The 16,088-nt window shown below is 44.5% G+C and overlaps 2 protein-coding genes across 2 annotated transcripts; one reads left to right on the forward strand and one right to left on the reverse strand.

Moving 5' to 3' along the window:
* The first annotated feature begins 1,418 nt into the window (after nucleotides 1-1,418).
* LOC135161052 (uncharacterized) lies at nucleotides 1,419-5,183 on the forward strand. Its single transcript, XM_064118318.1, has 3 exons — nucleotides 1,419-2,064; nucleotides 2,165-4,304; nucleotides 4,391-5,183. Exons 1-3 carry the CDS (start codon nucleotides 1,419-1,421, stop codon nucleotides 5,181-5,183), a joined length of 3,579 nt encoding a protein of 1,192 aa, XP_063974388.1.
* Nucleotides 5,184-14,248: 9,065 nt separating this feature from the next.
* Nucleotides 14,249-15,052, reverse strand: LOC135159908 (uncharacterized). Its single transcript, XM_064115971.1, has one exon. The coding sequence runs from the start codon at nucleotides 15,050-15,052 to the stop codon at nucleotides 14,249-14,251; it is 804 nt and encodes a 267-aa protein (XP_063972041.1).
* Between the last annotated feature and the right edge of the window lie 1,036 nt (nucleotides 15,053-16,088).

The following is a 16,088-nucleotide window of genomic DNA, read 5'->3' on the forward strand; positions in this document are numbered from 1 at the left end:
TAAACAGACATTTATTGTAGATAATTTTATTCTCTGCAAAAAAAGGCTTGTGACAAAAGGCCGTAAATCCATTTGTTTACGTGATAATCAAGATAACGCGGTTATTGCTCCGGATTCCGCGAAAATCGCGAGCTATCCCCTCTGAAATTTGCCCGCGATTGTTTATTATTAATTATCTCGATAATAGGCTCTTTTACAGCATTTTGTCAAGAGACCTTTCTTGTTGTAAATTAAATTTACAATAAAAAAGATCTGTTTAAACTATAGCTAAAAAACGCCCCCCAACTCAACGACAAGTGATCGATGAATTTCGGATACTTCCGGGGTTCATCGGGTCACTGGTCATCGGTCTCGATCACCAACTTGAGACCCCCCCCCAAATCAGTCTTTCAACGTACATTCAACGGATCAGTCAACTTATTCCAGTCTTACAACGTATCTCCAACGTACCGGTCAACGTAATTCTATAATTTCGCATTTATCAACGTCTCTCAACTACAATTAGAATATCAACGATCCAGGATTTCACACGGGTGAAACCCAACGAACTTTGTGAAACTTGTATAGTTTTTTACAATTAGTGACAATAAACATACGAAGTTTTTATAACTTAGTGTCGTGTGTCTTCAATTGCATCTCACTACACCAATCCCAATTTTTCCGACGCCCGACCACCCAAAACAACGTTCCTCAACTAAACATTGGTCCTTCGAGCCGGATCGTGCGGTAAAAAACAGTGAAAAATTGTGAAGGTGCAGTGAAATTTCAACGGAAACCCAAAAAGGACGCCAAGTCCTAGAGTGAAATCAACGACCCGTGGAATATTCTGGAACATTCCAACGATAATCCAACGAGAACAATAAGTGTTTATTGCCCTTGACCCTTTGTATTCAGTGTTTACATTCCATCGGGTCTCAAATTTCCCTGACCGCGCGTGCGACAATTCGGGAATGCTCGGCCCACTTCGCTCAACTTCGTCAGTAGTCCCCCACTTACTGGGACTGTGCTCAACGAGTGAGGTCGCACCCCACTCAACGTCAACTCAACGGTCGGTAAAACTCAACGGTCGGTAACGTAGCTATATTAGTTACCAACATAGCAGATGATGGAGAGTATGAGTCAACCCAACATATCGAAACCAACGTCGAGATCAACCCAGTACCTCCAATCATCGTCAACCCTCTAGAGACCCAAGCTCCAACCACACAGGAGCATGAAGATTGGACAAATGTTGTAGAAACTTTTCCGGCAATCAACACCTCAACAATTAAAACGAGGAAGTCCGAAATTGCAACGATGCCGTCAACTATAAGCACACCAACGCAGCTCTCAACAGGAACCGCCAACCAACTAGAGTTTCTACAGGACAGAATTCTAGAATTCAACGCAATCGACGAAGAACTGAGGGAATTAAGGCCATGATCAACAACGCTCATATTGCTCGTGAGACGGTGGACCACCTGATAAGCACCGCCAGGATTCCCAAAGAAGATTTGGGCGAGCGATTCGTCTTTCACTTGCTCAAACGTTCCATGGAGGCTGACACACGCACCACATGGGAACAGAAGCTGGGAACATCAACGAATTTCATACCTCTGCAGGAGTTAGTCAACTTCCTGGAGTCAACAGCAAGAGGCATGACTCCAGATGATCAACACGAACCAACGGTTCATCAACGGCCAAAAGAGAAAATTCAACGTGGAAAATCACCACCTCGAGCACGCGTTTATCATGCCGCCGAAACAACAACTCAACGAAAGGAGCCTCAACATATTAAGCCTGCTGATTGCTGTGCGTATTGCAACGCCAAGCATTTCATTGGAAAGTGCCCATCATTTCTCAGCCTCTCAGCGCAGAAAAAACTAGCGTTTCTGGCAACAACTCGACTATGTTATAACTGCTTCGGTACACACCTGGTGACGAAATGCAAGTGCACCAAATCTTGCATGAAATGTCAACACAGGCACCACACGCTGTTGCACATGGACCCAAAAGACAGAGAGAGAACAACGACATCGACAATCAACAGCGGTCCAGAGCAACCATCAACGAGTGCGGAATCAGGTTTGAGTGTTTGATTTATTATAATTCTAATTCATCACTCAGATCATTGATCCTCACTCGTTTTCAACAGGTCGTTCAACATCAACACAATGAACTAAAGTCAACGAGAAATCAACAGCTTCAACGACTAGCCAGGGGATTTACGCCCCCCTGAGTCAAGCCGAAGAATCTACTCAACGGAAATCGGTCAACGCAGAGGACGCTAAGTTCTCCCACAAATCAACGGATCAACGACTAGTGCTCTTGGCTACGGCTAAAGCCAGGGCATTCTCCAAAAGCGGATTCTACACGATCGCCAGAATCCTCATCGATCAAGGCTCAGAGCTTTCATTTATTTCGGAAAGCCTGGTTCATCAACTTCAACTACAACGACGACATTCAACGATCGAACTCATCGGAATTGGTGGAAAACACGCATGTTCAACGAGAGGGATTGTGGCAATCACGCTCCAATCAACGAAACAGCCATTTCAACAAGTTGAGATCAACGCCCACATCCTGCAAAAGCTAACCTCACGGTTACCAACGTTCTCATGCTCATCTGCATCAATCGGATCACTGCAGCAGCTTCAACTGGCAGATGAGAACTACTCAACACCTGGACCTATCAACGTAATTATCGGAGCTGACAACTACGGGAAAATCATCGGCAACGGGATTAAAAAATCCAACGATGATCAATTAGTTGGCCAACTAACAACATTCGGATGGATAATATCGGGTCCATTATGCAACACAACGTATTCAACGAGGACCTCCTTATCCGCGGCAAGGGGATCTTCCAACGAACAATTAATGGAGCTTCTACAAAGATTCTGGGTCCAGGAAGAACCACCAATCTCAACAAATCCAACCAACGAGCTCACACCAGACGAATTAGAGTGTGAAGAACACTTTCAACGCACGCATCAACGAGACACGTCTGGGCGCTACATTGTGCGATTGCCACTTCGCACATCAACAGCAGCGCTCGGAGAATCGAAAAGTAAAGCGCTTCGTCAACTCCAGTCGGTGAAACGAAGACTAAACGCTAATCCTGACTACAGCAAACTCTACTATGACTTTATCAACGAATACGAAGCACTTGATCACATGCGACGTATACAACAAGTATCAGAACCAGCAACAAACTACTACCTGCCACATCATGGGGTTCTGAGGGAAGATTCGCTAACCACGAAGCTTCGAGTAGTCTTCAACGGCTCCAACAAGACATCAACGGGTATCTCACTCAACGACATCCTCCACGCGGGCGGAAAGCTCCAAGTGGATGCAATGGATGTACTCACATGGTTAAGACGACATCGACTCGTCTTCGGCACCGACATCGTTAAGATGTTTCGACAAATCAACGTACACCCTGACGATTGGAATCTTCAACGCATTCTTTGGATAGACGAAAATCAACAACTTGTGACATATCAACTAACAACGGTCACATATGGACAGAAATGCTCTCCATGGCTCTCTTTGAGAGTTCTTCAACAACTCGTCAACGATGAAGGTCAACGATTCCCTGCAGCAGTGCTACCGCTAACTAAAGGCCGTTATGTCGACGACATTTACGGTGGAGCGGACTCTGAGGGAGAATTCAAAGAAATGATAATTCAACTTCAACAGATCTGCCAGGCGGGCGGATTTCCACTTCAAAAACGGACCAGTAATCGCCCAGAGATACTCCAACGGCTCAACTTGTCAACGGGACCGGCAGGTACAGTGCAATTCGAGGAAGCAGTCATCAAAACGCTCGGATTGTGCTGGCATCCAGCAACAGATTTATTTCAATATAAATCTAGAACATTCAACTCAACGAGCTTCACCAAGAGGGTACTGCTATCGGAAATAGCTCAGATTTTCGATCCTCTTGGATTCATCGCACCAGTGATTGTTCGAGGAAAAATACTCATCCAAGAACTATGGCTGCTCAAACTCGCTTGGGATGATCAACTTCCACTCGACTATGTTCGAAGGTGGAAAGAGTTCAGGGAGGAACTCACGCAACTAAATCAACTGTCAATCCCAAGATGGCTAAATCTATCTCCAACGACTACCAACGTACAAATACATGGATTTGCCGACGCATCAACAGCTGCCATGGGAGCAGTCGTTTATTTACGAGTTCAACGAGACAACGAAACACCAACAATCAGCTTGGTGTGTGCAAAAACAAGAGTTGCACCACTGAAAAAGCTGACGATTCCACGCCTGGAGCTAACCGCGGCCCTTCTGCTAACAAAATTGTCAGCTGGGCACAACGCACATTGGAAATCAACGGAGAGACATACCTTTGGTCTGATTCTTCTGTAGCTTTGGCATGGATCAACAGCCATCCATCGAGATGGAAGGAATTCGTTTACAATAGAGTAACGAAAATCCAGGAAGAGTTACCAACAGCCGTATGGAGACATGTTGGTGGGATTTACAACCCTGCTGACTGCGCTTCACGTGGCATTTCACCGAGTCAACTCAACGAACATCACCTTTGGTGGAAAGGGCCTGACTGGCTAGCAAAACCGCCGTCAGACTGGCCACAAAATACAACCAGTGCTCCAACGGAAGTCTCTCTTGAAGAGAGACCAGCAACAGCTCACTCAGTAGCTTCTGAAGCTAGGCAGCATCCACTGACAGAGTTCCTCAACAGATATTCTACTTTATCAAAAGTATTACAAGTCACCGCAACGATGAATCGAGCCATCCAACGACTTCGACGACAACCAACGCCCGATTCATCAGTATTAACAACGATAGAACTCAACGAAGCGAGGACATTCTGGGTTAAGGTAACACAACACCAATACTTTGAATCTGTGTTTCAGAACTTGAACAGAGATATTCAACTACCTCGCCAACATCCACTGGCCAAGCTCACCCCGAGAATTGATGATCAAGGAATTCTCAGGCTTGGTGGACGACTAAAGAACTCATTGCTTGATCCAGACGAGACTCATCCAATTATCTTACCACGACAATCTCGCCTGACAACGCTCATCATCAACGAAGCTCACCAGAAAACACTCCACGGAGGAGTTCAACTCACCATGGCTTACACCAGACCGATAACAAAACTTTGCTTGCTACCAACGGACCCAACACCAGCAGACCAACAAGATGACAACTAGAGATTACCATCAACAGAGGATTCATCACGCCTGATGAATGCGGGCGGGATGTTTAAACTATAGCTAAAAAACGCCCCCCAACTCAACGACAAGTGATCGATGAATTTCGGATACTTCCGGGGTTCATCGGGTCACTGGTCATCGGTCTCGGTCACCAACTTGAGACCCCCCCCCCAAATCAGTCTTTCAACGTACATTCAACGGATCAGTCAACTTATTCCAGTCTTACAACGTATCTCCAACGTACCGGTCAACGTAATTCTATAATTTCGCATTTATCAACGTCTCTCAACTACAATTAGAATATCAACGATCCAGGATTTCACACGGGTGAAACCCAACGAACTTTGTGAAACTTGTATAGTTTTTTACAATTAGTGACAATAAACATACGAAGTTTTTATAACTTAGTGTCGTGTGTCTTCAATTGCATCTCACTACACCAATCCCAATTTTTCCGACGCCCGACCACCCAAAACAACGTTCCTCAACTAAACAAGATCTCTTGACAAAACACTGTAGGGCTATTGCATAATGAGATAATTAACATTTAAATAATTAGCTTTGGAACGCCAAGGGGGATGCCCGCGGTTTTCAGAATCTTGTCTTTTAATAAATAATACTAAGGTAAATAATAATCGGTTTTTAATCATCCTAGCGCCCCCCCCCCCTGAAAGGATTGTCATGAAATATCTTTCCCCCTGTCTCTCTCTTACTCACTAGCGGAATGGAACGTCCGCCCGAGGAGAAGGGGAAGCACGCACACTGCTTACCCGCGGCACACGGACGGAGAGTCGCGCAATGCTCGCGCCCCATTGGCCGTTCTTTTCACCCCCATATCTCTGCAGGTGTGAGTCCGATCGAAAAGTAGAAAAGGACTTTTCTGCTCAGAATCACCCCCAAAACATGCCTGTTTAGAGTTCGCCCCTACCTGATTTACACCCTGTATATATGTATATATATACATGCAGGTTTATATTCTATATTTATATTATTATGTATATATATATACATATCTTACGTCGTGTATGCTACGTCTTTTCGTCCTCGTGACCTCGTTGCCATCACACATGAACGACTGGTACACTCCGTGATGACCCTCCTCGTGACTGCACATTAGGATGACTTCTAATAACAAAATAGATACTAATCTTCATGAGTTATTCATGCCCTATCTCTCTCGCATTATTTTCCTCATCTTAGCGCGAATACTTCGACGCCCATCGTTCCAAAACAAAACAGACCACCGTCAATATTTACATAGCACCCATTGAAAAATTAGCGATTATTTCAAGGGTTCCTTTGAATTAAAACTATCAATTTGTGACCCATAACTCATCCCGAAAATCCCAACCGTTGTTCAGTCGGATGGCAACTTCCGCCAAGTAAACCATGACAGCTCTAATGACTGAAACAAATCGCGGATGGGAGAAATATATTCATAACACTCACATGTTTACATTTGATAAAATGAGTGCCAATGGAGAAAGAAAATTTTGACGATGTGAATTTAAAAATGACTGCAAAGCGCGAATCCATACCTCTGCAGCTACAAATGAAGTTGTGAAAGAAATAAACGAACATACGCATGGCAATGATATCGCGTTTGTGCAGGCTACGAAGGTCAAAGAAGCCATGAAAAGACGAGCTGCTGATACACCTGAAACTCCAGCACAAATAATAAATAATTCATTAACGGGATGTCCTAGCTCAGTCAAAGCTAAGTTACCAAGAAAAGATTCATTACGAAAAATAATCGAGCGAATACGTAACAAAGTAAATGCAGTTCCACCGGCCCCAGCAAATCTCGAAGAATTGATCATACCAGATAATTATAAAAATTACGTAATTACTGATGGCGACGAGATTAAATTTTTGCTAGCAGACAGCGGTAATAGTGCAGATCGTATTCTTATTTTCGGTAGAGAAGATAATAAAAAGTGGAGCCAATGGATGAAGACTGTTTTCATGGACGGGACCTTTAAACAATCACCACCTCTGTTCTCACAAGTCTATGTAATCCTCGCTGCACGTGGGAGATTTGTTTTTCCAGTATTCTATGCATTATTGCCAGATAAACGTGAATCAACTTATGATCATCTGTTTCACATGATTAAAGAGCTATGGCCACAATTTAATCCTAACAATATTTCCATCGATTATGAACTAGCAGCTCATAATAGTATAGGACAAAAGTTTCCAGAAGCATACATTTTTGGATGCCTATTTCATCTGACAAAAAACGTGAAATTGAAAGTTGGAGAAGAAGGACTAATGAAACACTATAATAATGAGCCAGAGTTTGCTGTGTGGGCGCGAATGATCCCAGCTTTGGCTTTCATACCAATGTCACATATTGAGACTGCTATTGAGACACTCTATGACAACCTCCCTGACGCTCTTCATCCAGTCCTACAATATTTCGAGGTATTAATTTAGTTGATGACATTCATATCATTTTCCAACCATAACATACATCAACCTTTTCATCTATTTTTCCAGGATACTTATATGGGACCCATGAGAAAAAATAAACGTGGCAGAGCTCGTTTCCCTCCTTCTACATGGTCTGTCCATGAAAGGACTCTTGCTAACCAAGACCGGACCAATAATTTTGCAGAAGCAGCCCACAGACGTCTGCAACGAGAACTGGATGTCTCACACCCATCATTGTGGAAATTTATTGATGGATTACGAACAGTTCAGAGCTCACTTGATGCATATCCTGAAGGGTATCTTCGCGGCGATAACCCCCCCAAAAAACGAAGCAAATGGGCCGCCAATGATGAACGAATTATCAATATTGTGAAGGACTTCGATAATCGTACTGTACTAGAATATTTACGAGGATTAGCCAACAATTTCCGCATGCAATGACTTCTAGCATGAAGAAAGACTTAATCACCATATTTACTAATAGCAAAGCTTGTTTACGACATTGTGGTTTTTGATGTGTAGGCTTGAAAACGTGATGTCAAATTTTTAACAGTGTTAAAGTGAGCAATAAGAGTATCAATGATCATAAACCATTATAGGACTTTTGTATCAATAGCTTGAAAAAATATTATTGGGAAATTATCAGAAATTCATCTATTGATTCATTAGTTTTCCAATTCTATTTTTGAATTTTTTTCCCAACAAATCTTTTTTCATAAACCAATTCGAAATTCCCAGACATCTGCAAATTTCTGAAGATTATTCCCACACAAATTGGGAATCGCCAAAATATATATGGACGCCAAAAAGCCTGCGCGCCAAAAAAACCGGCGCCAAAAAGGCGGCGCCGAGATGGAGGCGCCAGAAAAATAGCGCCAAAAAATCCTGCTCCACCCTAGTCCCCATGACCATCACCAGCGTCTCAGGGGATCTAGACCCTACTCTAACTTTATGAGTCCCAATATTTGGAGTTCCAATATTTATGTCAGATTCCCAATATTTAGTTGATCCGGGAATTCCCCAATTTTACAATACCGAGCTATTTTTAACGCTTCTAGCTAGGTATAAAGGCTGCAACTTGCTCATCTTCAGTCAGTTACGTTCAACCATTCTACCATACAATACAGTCCCCTGTGACATTGTACAATCTACAATTAAATACATTCTTTATTATAATCAAAAAGTGTAATATATTCGAGTCTTTTATATCTCCTAATTAATATCCGAATAAAGTTTACGACAGCGTTCGGAAGTATCTCTCAAACGATACAGACCCATTAAGCGTAAATTTTCGCATCTTCATTATACAGTAACCAACATTGATGATGTGTGGGAGGCTAACCTAGTTGAATTGAGATCATAAAAAACATATAATGATGGGATTTCATAATTACTTGTAGTTATTGACGTCTTGAGTAAGTTTGCCTGGGTAGAGCCGTTGAAAGACAAATCAGCATCACAGGTTCTTGAAACTTTCAAGTGTCCAAAAATTTTTTTCTGATAAGAAAATAAAATTTCGTGTTGCACGTAATCCCGACATAAAGGCTGCAGTTGTGGAGCGCTTCAATCGGACATTGAAGGAACGTATGTGGCATTACTTTACACATAGTCGAACATATAAGTATACAAATGTTTTGAAACAAATTGTCTTATAACCACGCGCGACATTCTTCAATGAAGATGGCGCCTGCGGCTGTGACTATGGATAATGCACTATACGTATGGCGTAATATACAAAGTCGATACAAGACGGAGAAACCACGTAAAGAACCCTTTAAATATAAAGTTGGCGACTATGTACGCATCAGTCGAACGAAAGGCATCTTTGAGAAAGGATATGAAACTAATTGGAGTAAAGAAATATTCAAAATAACGAAAGCTGTCTTCAAGCAATCATTGCCGATATACGAGTTGATGGATTTTGCTGACGAACCAATTGAGGGATTTTTCTACGCACCAGAATTGGTGATTGTCAATATACCAATGGACAAGGACGAGTTCATAGTGGAACGTGTCATGCGCTCCAAGGGATAAGGAAAAAATAAGCAGATTCTTGTTCAGTGGGAAGGATATCCTGATAAGTTTGACTCTCGGATACATGCTGCTGAACTGTATGCAATTGGGAAAAAATGAAGAGAAACGAATTTTATAGGGTGCTCCGCAGCAACAGCAGCATGAGCTATCATCCTGATAATACAGCATCGAAATTCATAACCTTGCTTCCAAAACAAGTTGAACAGGAAGGAGAATGGGTAGTGGGTCTGAGTGAAATACAATTTCCTTGCAATTTTTTACATATACGTGATCGAAAAGATGCTTCAGTCAATGTCGTTAGTAATTCAATCCCCAATAAGAGCAAGACAAACTCACTACAAACATTTTTTCTACCTACTGCAGTTTTCAAAGATATAACAGATTAGTGAGGTTCATGAATACATTTCCGCCTTTGAGTACTCATATCCGATTTAAATATTTGTCGCAACAAGGTTTTGTGAAAATTGTAAATAACGGCAACTCCAGGAACTGCACTAGCATAGTTCATGCAATAGACGATACAAGAATCTCTCAATGCCTTAAGCGAAATTGCAATGTTTATGAATGGAGCCAGAGAAGACTCCAAGATATATCGTCTGATGTTTGTAGGCAGTACTGCAATGCTGTGCTTCACTGGTTGTTTAATGATCGGTCTTTACAGTCCTTTCATAAACTATTTACTTCAGACACAAAACGTAACGATCGCATTGTTATGAAAATGTTCAACAAAATTATTCAAAAACGCAATTGTAATCGTAGAAATTTGAGTAAACCTTTTCAGAACTTGCCTGGTAAAGGTAGTTTGCATTGTAACCAACGGTCCTGTAAAACATATATTCCGTTTGCATTAATTTGATAATAATAATAATAATTTTGCTAACTACTATTTTTTAAATCCCTAATATTATGTATCATCCTCCATACAAGTATAATTTCTGAATAAATGATTTATATACTTGACTTTGACTTTATTATTGTTAGACGGTCCTAACCCGAGGTGCAATCAGCTTCTCGGCCATTTTACACCCTGCGTCTAGGCAGCCGTCTAGTCGCTGGTCTCGAGTATCTGTGCCCTACGCGCTAACTCATAGAGCCCCTTGATCCCATCCCTGTCGACAAGAATATCTCTGGATGCAGACCCAAAAACATCCCATCTGGCTTCATCGAGCAGGCTGCATCTTGTGCATAGGTGAAGAGGGTCCGCCTCCGTTAACCCGCATCTTTTGCATAGGGGGTCAGTCCCTTTGCCTATCCTTGATAAATACAGAGCCAGGGGCCAGTGTCCAGTGAGAAGCCCCACTATGGCTCGGAGCTTAGCCCTGTTTAGGCTCAACAAAGTTTCTGCAATCTTCCTAGTGGGTTTTTCCAAGAGGGATTTCGTGTGTCTGGCACCCGTCTCCGAGTCCGACCTGTCCACAATCCTCCTGTCCCCACGCTCTTTGACCAGGTCCTTGACAAAGTCGGTGGGCACGCCTAAGTGCTCCACTTCCCCCTGAGAGGCCCTTGTGCTTCCGTTCCTTGCGAACTCATCGGCTTTCTCATTGCCTCTGATGCCAGCATGGCCCGGAATCCAAGCCACCTCAAGCCGATTATTTACGGCAATTTCCTCCATCAGCTCTACGCATTCACCCACTAGTTTAGAGCAACACTCGTATTTGAGCCAGATACCTAGGTATTTGACTTCCCTAGAGAATTTCAGTTCTGTGTTATAAATGGAGGGGGGTTTGACAGCACCCCTCCTTCTGCTTGTATAGTGCACCATCTCCGTCTTGCCTGGGTTTACCCTCAGGCCCTTCGATGTGCACCACTGCTGAACATAGTCCAGCGCCTTCTGCATCTTGCAATGTAGCATGCTCGCGTCCTGGCTAGTTACCAGCAGTGCCACATCATCCGCATATGCCACTGTCCTTACCCCCAGCTCCTCGAGTCCAGCGAGGAGGCCGTCGACAACGAGGAGCCACAGCAGAGGGGCGATAACCCCCCCCCTGCGGGCAGCCCCTCACCGCCGCAGCACTTACCGCACTGTCCCCGAGGGTGGAGTGGACAACTCTGGTTCGGAGCATGGCGGCTATCCATCTGGTGACCGACGTCTCGATCCCAAATAATGCCGCCGCTTTCTCCATTATGTCACAGGAAGTATTGTCGAAGGCCCCCTCTATGTCTTGTGACGTAATTTCGGAAGGTTCGCGGAGCCCTTCGTCCATTAGCCCGCCCTCTGACACCAGAACACCCCAGAAAATAAAATCAGAAAAATCAGTCACGCGCCAGGTCATTAGAATGGAATGACCACCGAAAACCCTTCTCCGCTCTCAGCTTCAATAGCTCGGGCAGCTCGGGTCGTCGAGATTCAAATAATCGGAAGCTGAAAGGGGTGCAACTGGGATTCCGAAAAGAGTAACGCAACGGTCAGAAATGTCGGGGATAACAATGTTTAATAAAAGAAAATAATATCGATACAATAAAAGAAATAATTAAATAAATCCCCGGAAACCAACCCAGCGTTACAACACACAAGTTTAATTTATAAGAGAGTATCACTATTGTCCAATTAGGAATCAAGTAAAAAAATCTTCTGAAGTCCATTAACAAGAAAAATCGAGTCATAATGTTAAAACGGTCAAATGAATCATAAATAAATACTCAATGAACAACTGCGTTCCAAGACGCAAGTTGCTATTGTCCAAAAAAAAGTAAAACGAGATTGAACTCAGACAACGGAGTCATGAAACTCAATTGCCGTCGGAAAAGTCAGATAAAGTGATCAGAAATCGAAACGTTATAATTTAGTTAAAATAATCCAGTGACTCGGAACAGTAACGCAGAAATCGATACGTCTGCGTGACCCCGAACGAACAACATTCCAGGAACTAGAACTAGAATTCAATGGCGAGAAATTAATGGGTTTGCGACACAAATCATCGAACAGATATCGTAAGACTCATCACAGGCAGTTAATTAACAAATTCACATTCAGACTAACTTTCAAACAATTTGCAGAACGAGAGAGAGAATTCGAAATCGCTGAAAAAAGTGGCCAGAGATTCGCTGACAGAATACTTCGGATAACGGTCCACAGGACCCAGGTGTACGTAACACCAAAAAACTCAGAATCTCTGTCCACAGTATTTCATTGATTTTACAATATAAAAGAACTGGCCACCACGCTCACCCGGAACCTCCACACTTCCTCAAATTCGTCCCAAAAATGCTTCAGAGCCTCAAATGAATACTCGGGCGAAATGGCGTCCGCGGCACCACAAAACTGACATACAGGTCTGCTCTCAATGTCCACCAAACAGGAAGTGATTTCCCTCGACACGTGAAAATCCGCAACCGGTCGGTAACGCGGTGATATTGGGTAATGGCGAGTGGGGGGGGGGGTGACAACGTCATTATCCACCAACCCCACTCAACCAGTCATGCGCAACAGACCCATCAATCATAGCGCATGTGCGATTAACTCCAGTTAGGCTCAAATTAACAACTGCGTTGTAGTTAATCGTTGTAGTTAATCCAGGTTAACACAGCCTAGCCGCATCCTCATTAACCCTAAATCCACCCTGCGTCCTCCGTTGCCCTGAGAGGAATAATTCTCTCCCATCCATCGAATGAATATTTGCTGATCCGTAACAGCCACGTGCACGATAACTGCGTCACTTCCGGGTACAGGATTCCTGGATGGTGGCTCCACTGTCGGCCAACTCAACCGCTTCTTCATCCTCTTAATTATCCTGAAGACTAACGACATCTTCCGGCTTTCCCAGGATCCTCGCTGTCGTCCTCATTGGGAACGCGGTGGCGCGTAATTCAATTCAAAATCAAAATAAAACCATAAATCATCAAACCCTATCTTCCTCTCTACCCGAACTCTCGCCATTGAAGGTGACTTCCCGCCTGGTGGACGTCTCCCGAATCGCGAAACGGTCGAGAACCAGTAACGCGGTAAAATATCACGTTACAGTCTATGAAGACACCGAGGGTGTCCTCCTTGCTTTCCTTTGCGTTTTCTATTATGCCTACCAAGTGGTGCAACGAAGTCTCCATTGATCTGCCAGCCTGGTATGCATGTTGTGAGGAGCATATCTGGTTTGACCTCAGTGCCCCCTCCTTGATGTGCCTGTCGACCATTGTCATAGCAGCATTTACCCGGCTTGGGGATAAAGACAACTCTGACTTCCCGCCACCTGCTGGGCACATAGCCCAATGCTAGGCAGGCCCTCAGTGCCGGTAGCAGCCTGTGCAGGAGCAATGGACCCCCTCTTCGCAAGAGGGCCAGATATATCCCATCCGGACCCGGGCTCTTGTACATTTCGAAGGAGTCCACCGCCCATTGCAGCCTGTCCAGCGTTACTATTCTTGCGGCTAGCTCCCAGTCGGGATCGCCGCTTCCTGTTCGCTTCCAGTCCACTTCCGGGCACTCTCCTGGAAGCTCTATAATAGAGTCTGGAAAGTGCGCGCAAACCAGATGCTCAAGGACTTCTCGCGGTTCTGTGGCGGTCTCTCCGCTTGTCAGCGTGATTCCGCCCAGCCTTCGCGTAGGGCCCCCCGAGAAAACCCTGCGAAGTCTGGAGACCCTTGATAGTGCCTCCAGCTCCTCACAGTATGTTCTCCAGGTGAGCTCCTTTGATTATTATGAGCCTCTTGTACTCCCTCTGCGCATTTCTGTACAGAGTCCAGTCCTCGGCTCTCTTGGATTTGCACGCTCGGTTCCAGAGTCTCCCGGACCGGCTTCTCAGCCCGTGCAGCTCTCGACTCCACCAAGGCACTTTGTTCCCTTGCCTGCCTCGTTTAGCCGGGCATGCCATCTGAAAAGACTCGGTCAGGGCGACGTGGATTTTCTCCACCTCGTCCTCCAACCTGTCTTCACTGCAGGGCCTTACGCGTCCTACCCTGAGCCTTTCCTCCAGGTTCCTCTCAAAGGAGTCCCAGTCGGTGGCCCTTGGGTTTCTGCACAGGCGATCCTGCTGTAGCTTGGCACAGCCCTCAATGCTAAATCTAATGCGTCGATGGTCGGAGAGTGTGTCCTCCTGGTCCACTCTCCAGTCCATGCCTCGCCCCGCCAGCCGGCGGGTGCACATGGTTATGTCAATGATACATTGACAGCGCGAGGTGACAAACGTAGACCTCGAGCCCCTGTTTAGGATCTCCAGGTCCATGGCGGCCATAAATTCCAGGAGAGCAGTGCCCCTGTCATTACATCTTTCACTGCCCCACACCAGGTTCTGCGCATTTGCGTCGCATCCTATGATAAGTGGCAGCTTTTTGGCTCTGCAGTGGTTCACCAAATCACGCAGTTCCTTGGTAGGTGGTGGTGTCGGCGAGTCATGCGGGAAGTCAGCCGAGCAGAACACAATGTCCTCCGCTTCTGCTTCCCGAAGTCTCATGACAACCGCCACCATTTATATACTCAATAAATTATGTATTATATATTTATTTTATTTTCCACATACAGGGTGTCCCAGAATTGCAGGTCCAGACTTTAAACCTAAGTTGGCGGTGAAATTCTGGATCGAAAAGTCCTGAGCGACTTTTTGATCAGACGCACCCTCCTCAACTTATTCAGGGTTGAAGTTGGACGAATCAGGGGTGTGGAATACCCGGTCGCACGACGGTGAGGAAAACGTTCGAGTGTGGTGGTATCCCCACCATACCGTACTACTCCCCTGCGGTGGCAGAAAGAGATGACAGGCGGCGGTGGGTAAGAGGAAGGGGAGGGAAATGAAAAAAATGAACACCCGCCCGCTACATAAAAATTATTTACTCCTCCCCTAATTAATGCCAAGGGATGAAACCAAGGGCATTCGATGGAGAAATAAATTCCCCATCGATTGAGGCCCATTACATCTCTTAATCCTATTTATTAAAGGAGAAGCACATAAATTAAGTTAGCTACGTAACACATTGGCTAACTTCATGCGTAAGACTTTTTCCGTATTGGTCGTTCGGGTTCATAGTAGACGAGATCGCCAGCGCGCCGAATTTGAATTGATTCCGAAGTAGTTTACATGTAGTATTTTCGATGGTGACTTAAACAATCAATTAGTAGAATTAATGGAATTGTTTATGTTGCCCGAAAATGAGGTAGTTTCGTTTCATCGTTATGATAAGTCACCATCGAAAATATTACATGTTCTACTTCGGAATAAATTCAAATTCGGCGCGCGAAGCGCGCTGGCGGTCTCGTCTAATCGAAAAGGAGAAAAAAACAGCGTTGAAAATTACAGCGCTGGAAAAAAAAACCCGGCGATTTAATTTTCTAAAGCCCGATTGGCCCTGCATGAGATTTTCATTTTTTCTTTCAGCGAAGGGGAAAATGATCAATCGCTGATGATTTTTTTTTTTTTGGTGTTCATTTTTTTCATTTCCCTCCCCTTCCTCTTACCCACCGCCGCCAGTCATCTCTTTCTGCCGCCGCAGGGGAGTAGTACGGTATGG

This window comes from Diachasmimorpha longicaudata, chromosome 3 (assembly GCF_034640455.1).
Source record: "Diachasmimorpha longicaudata isolate KC_UGA_2023 chromosome 3, iyDiaLong2, whole genome shotgun sequence".
In the NCBI taxonomy this organism is placed as follows: domain Eukaryota; kingdom Metazoa; phylum Arthropoda; class Insecta; order Hymenoptera; family Braconidae; genus Diachasmimorpha; species Diachasmimorpha longicaudata.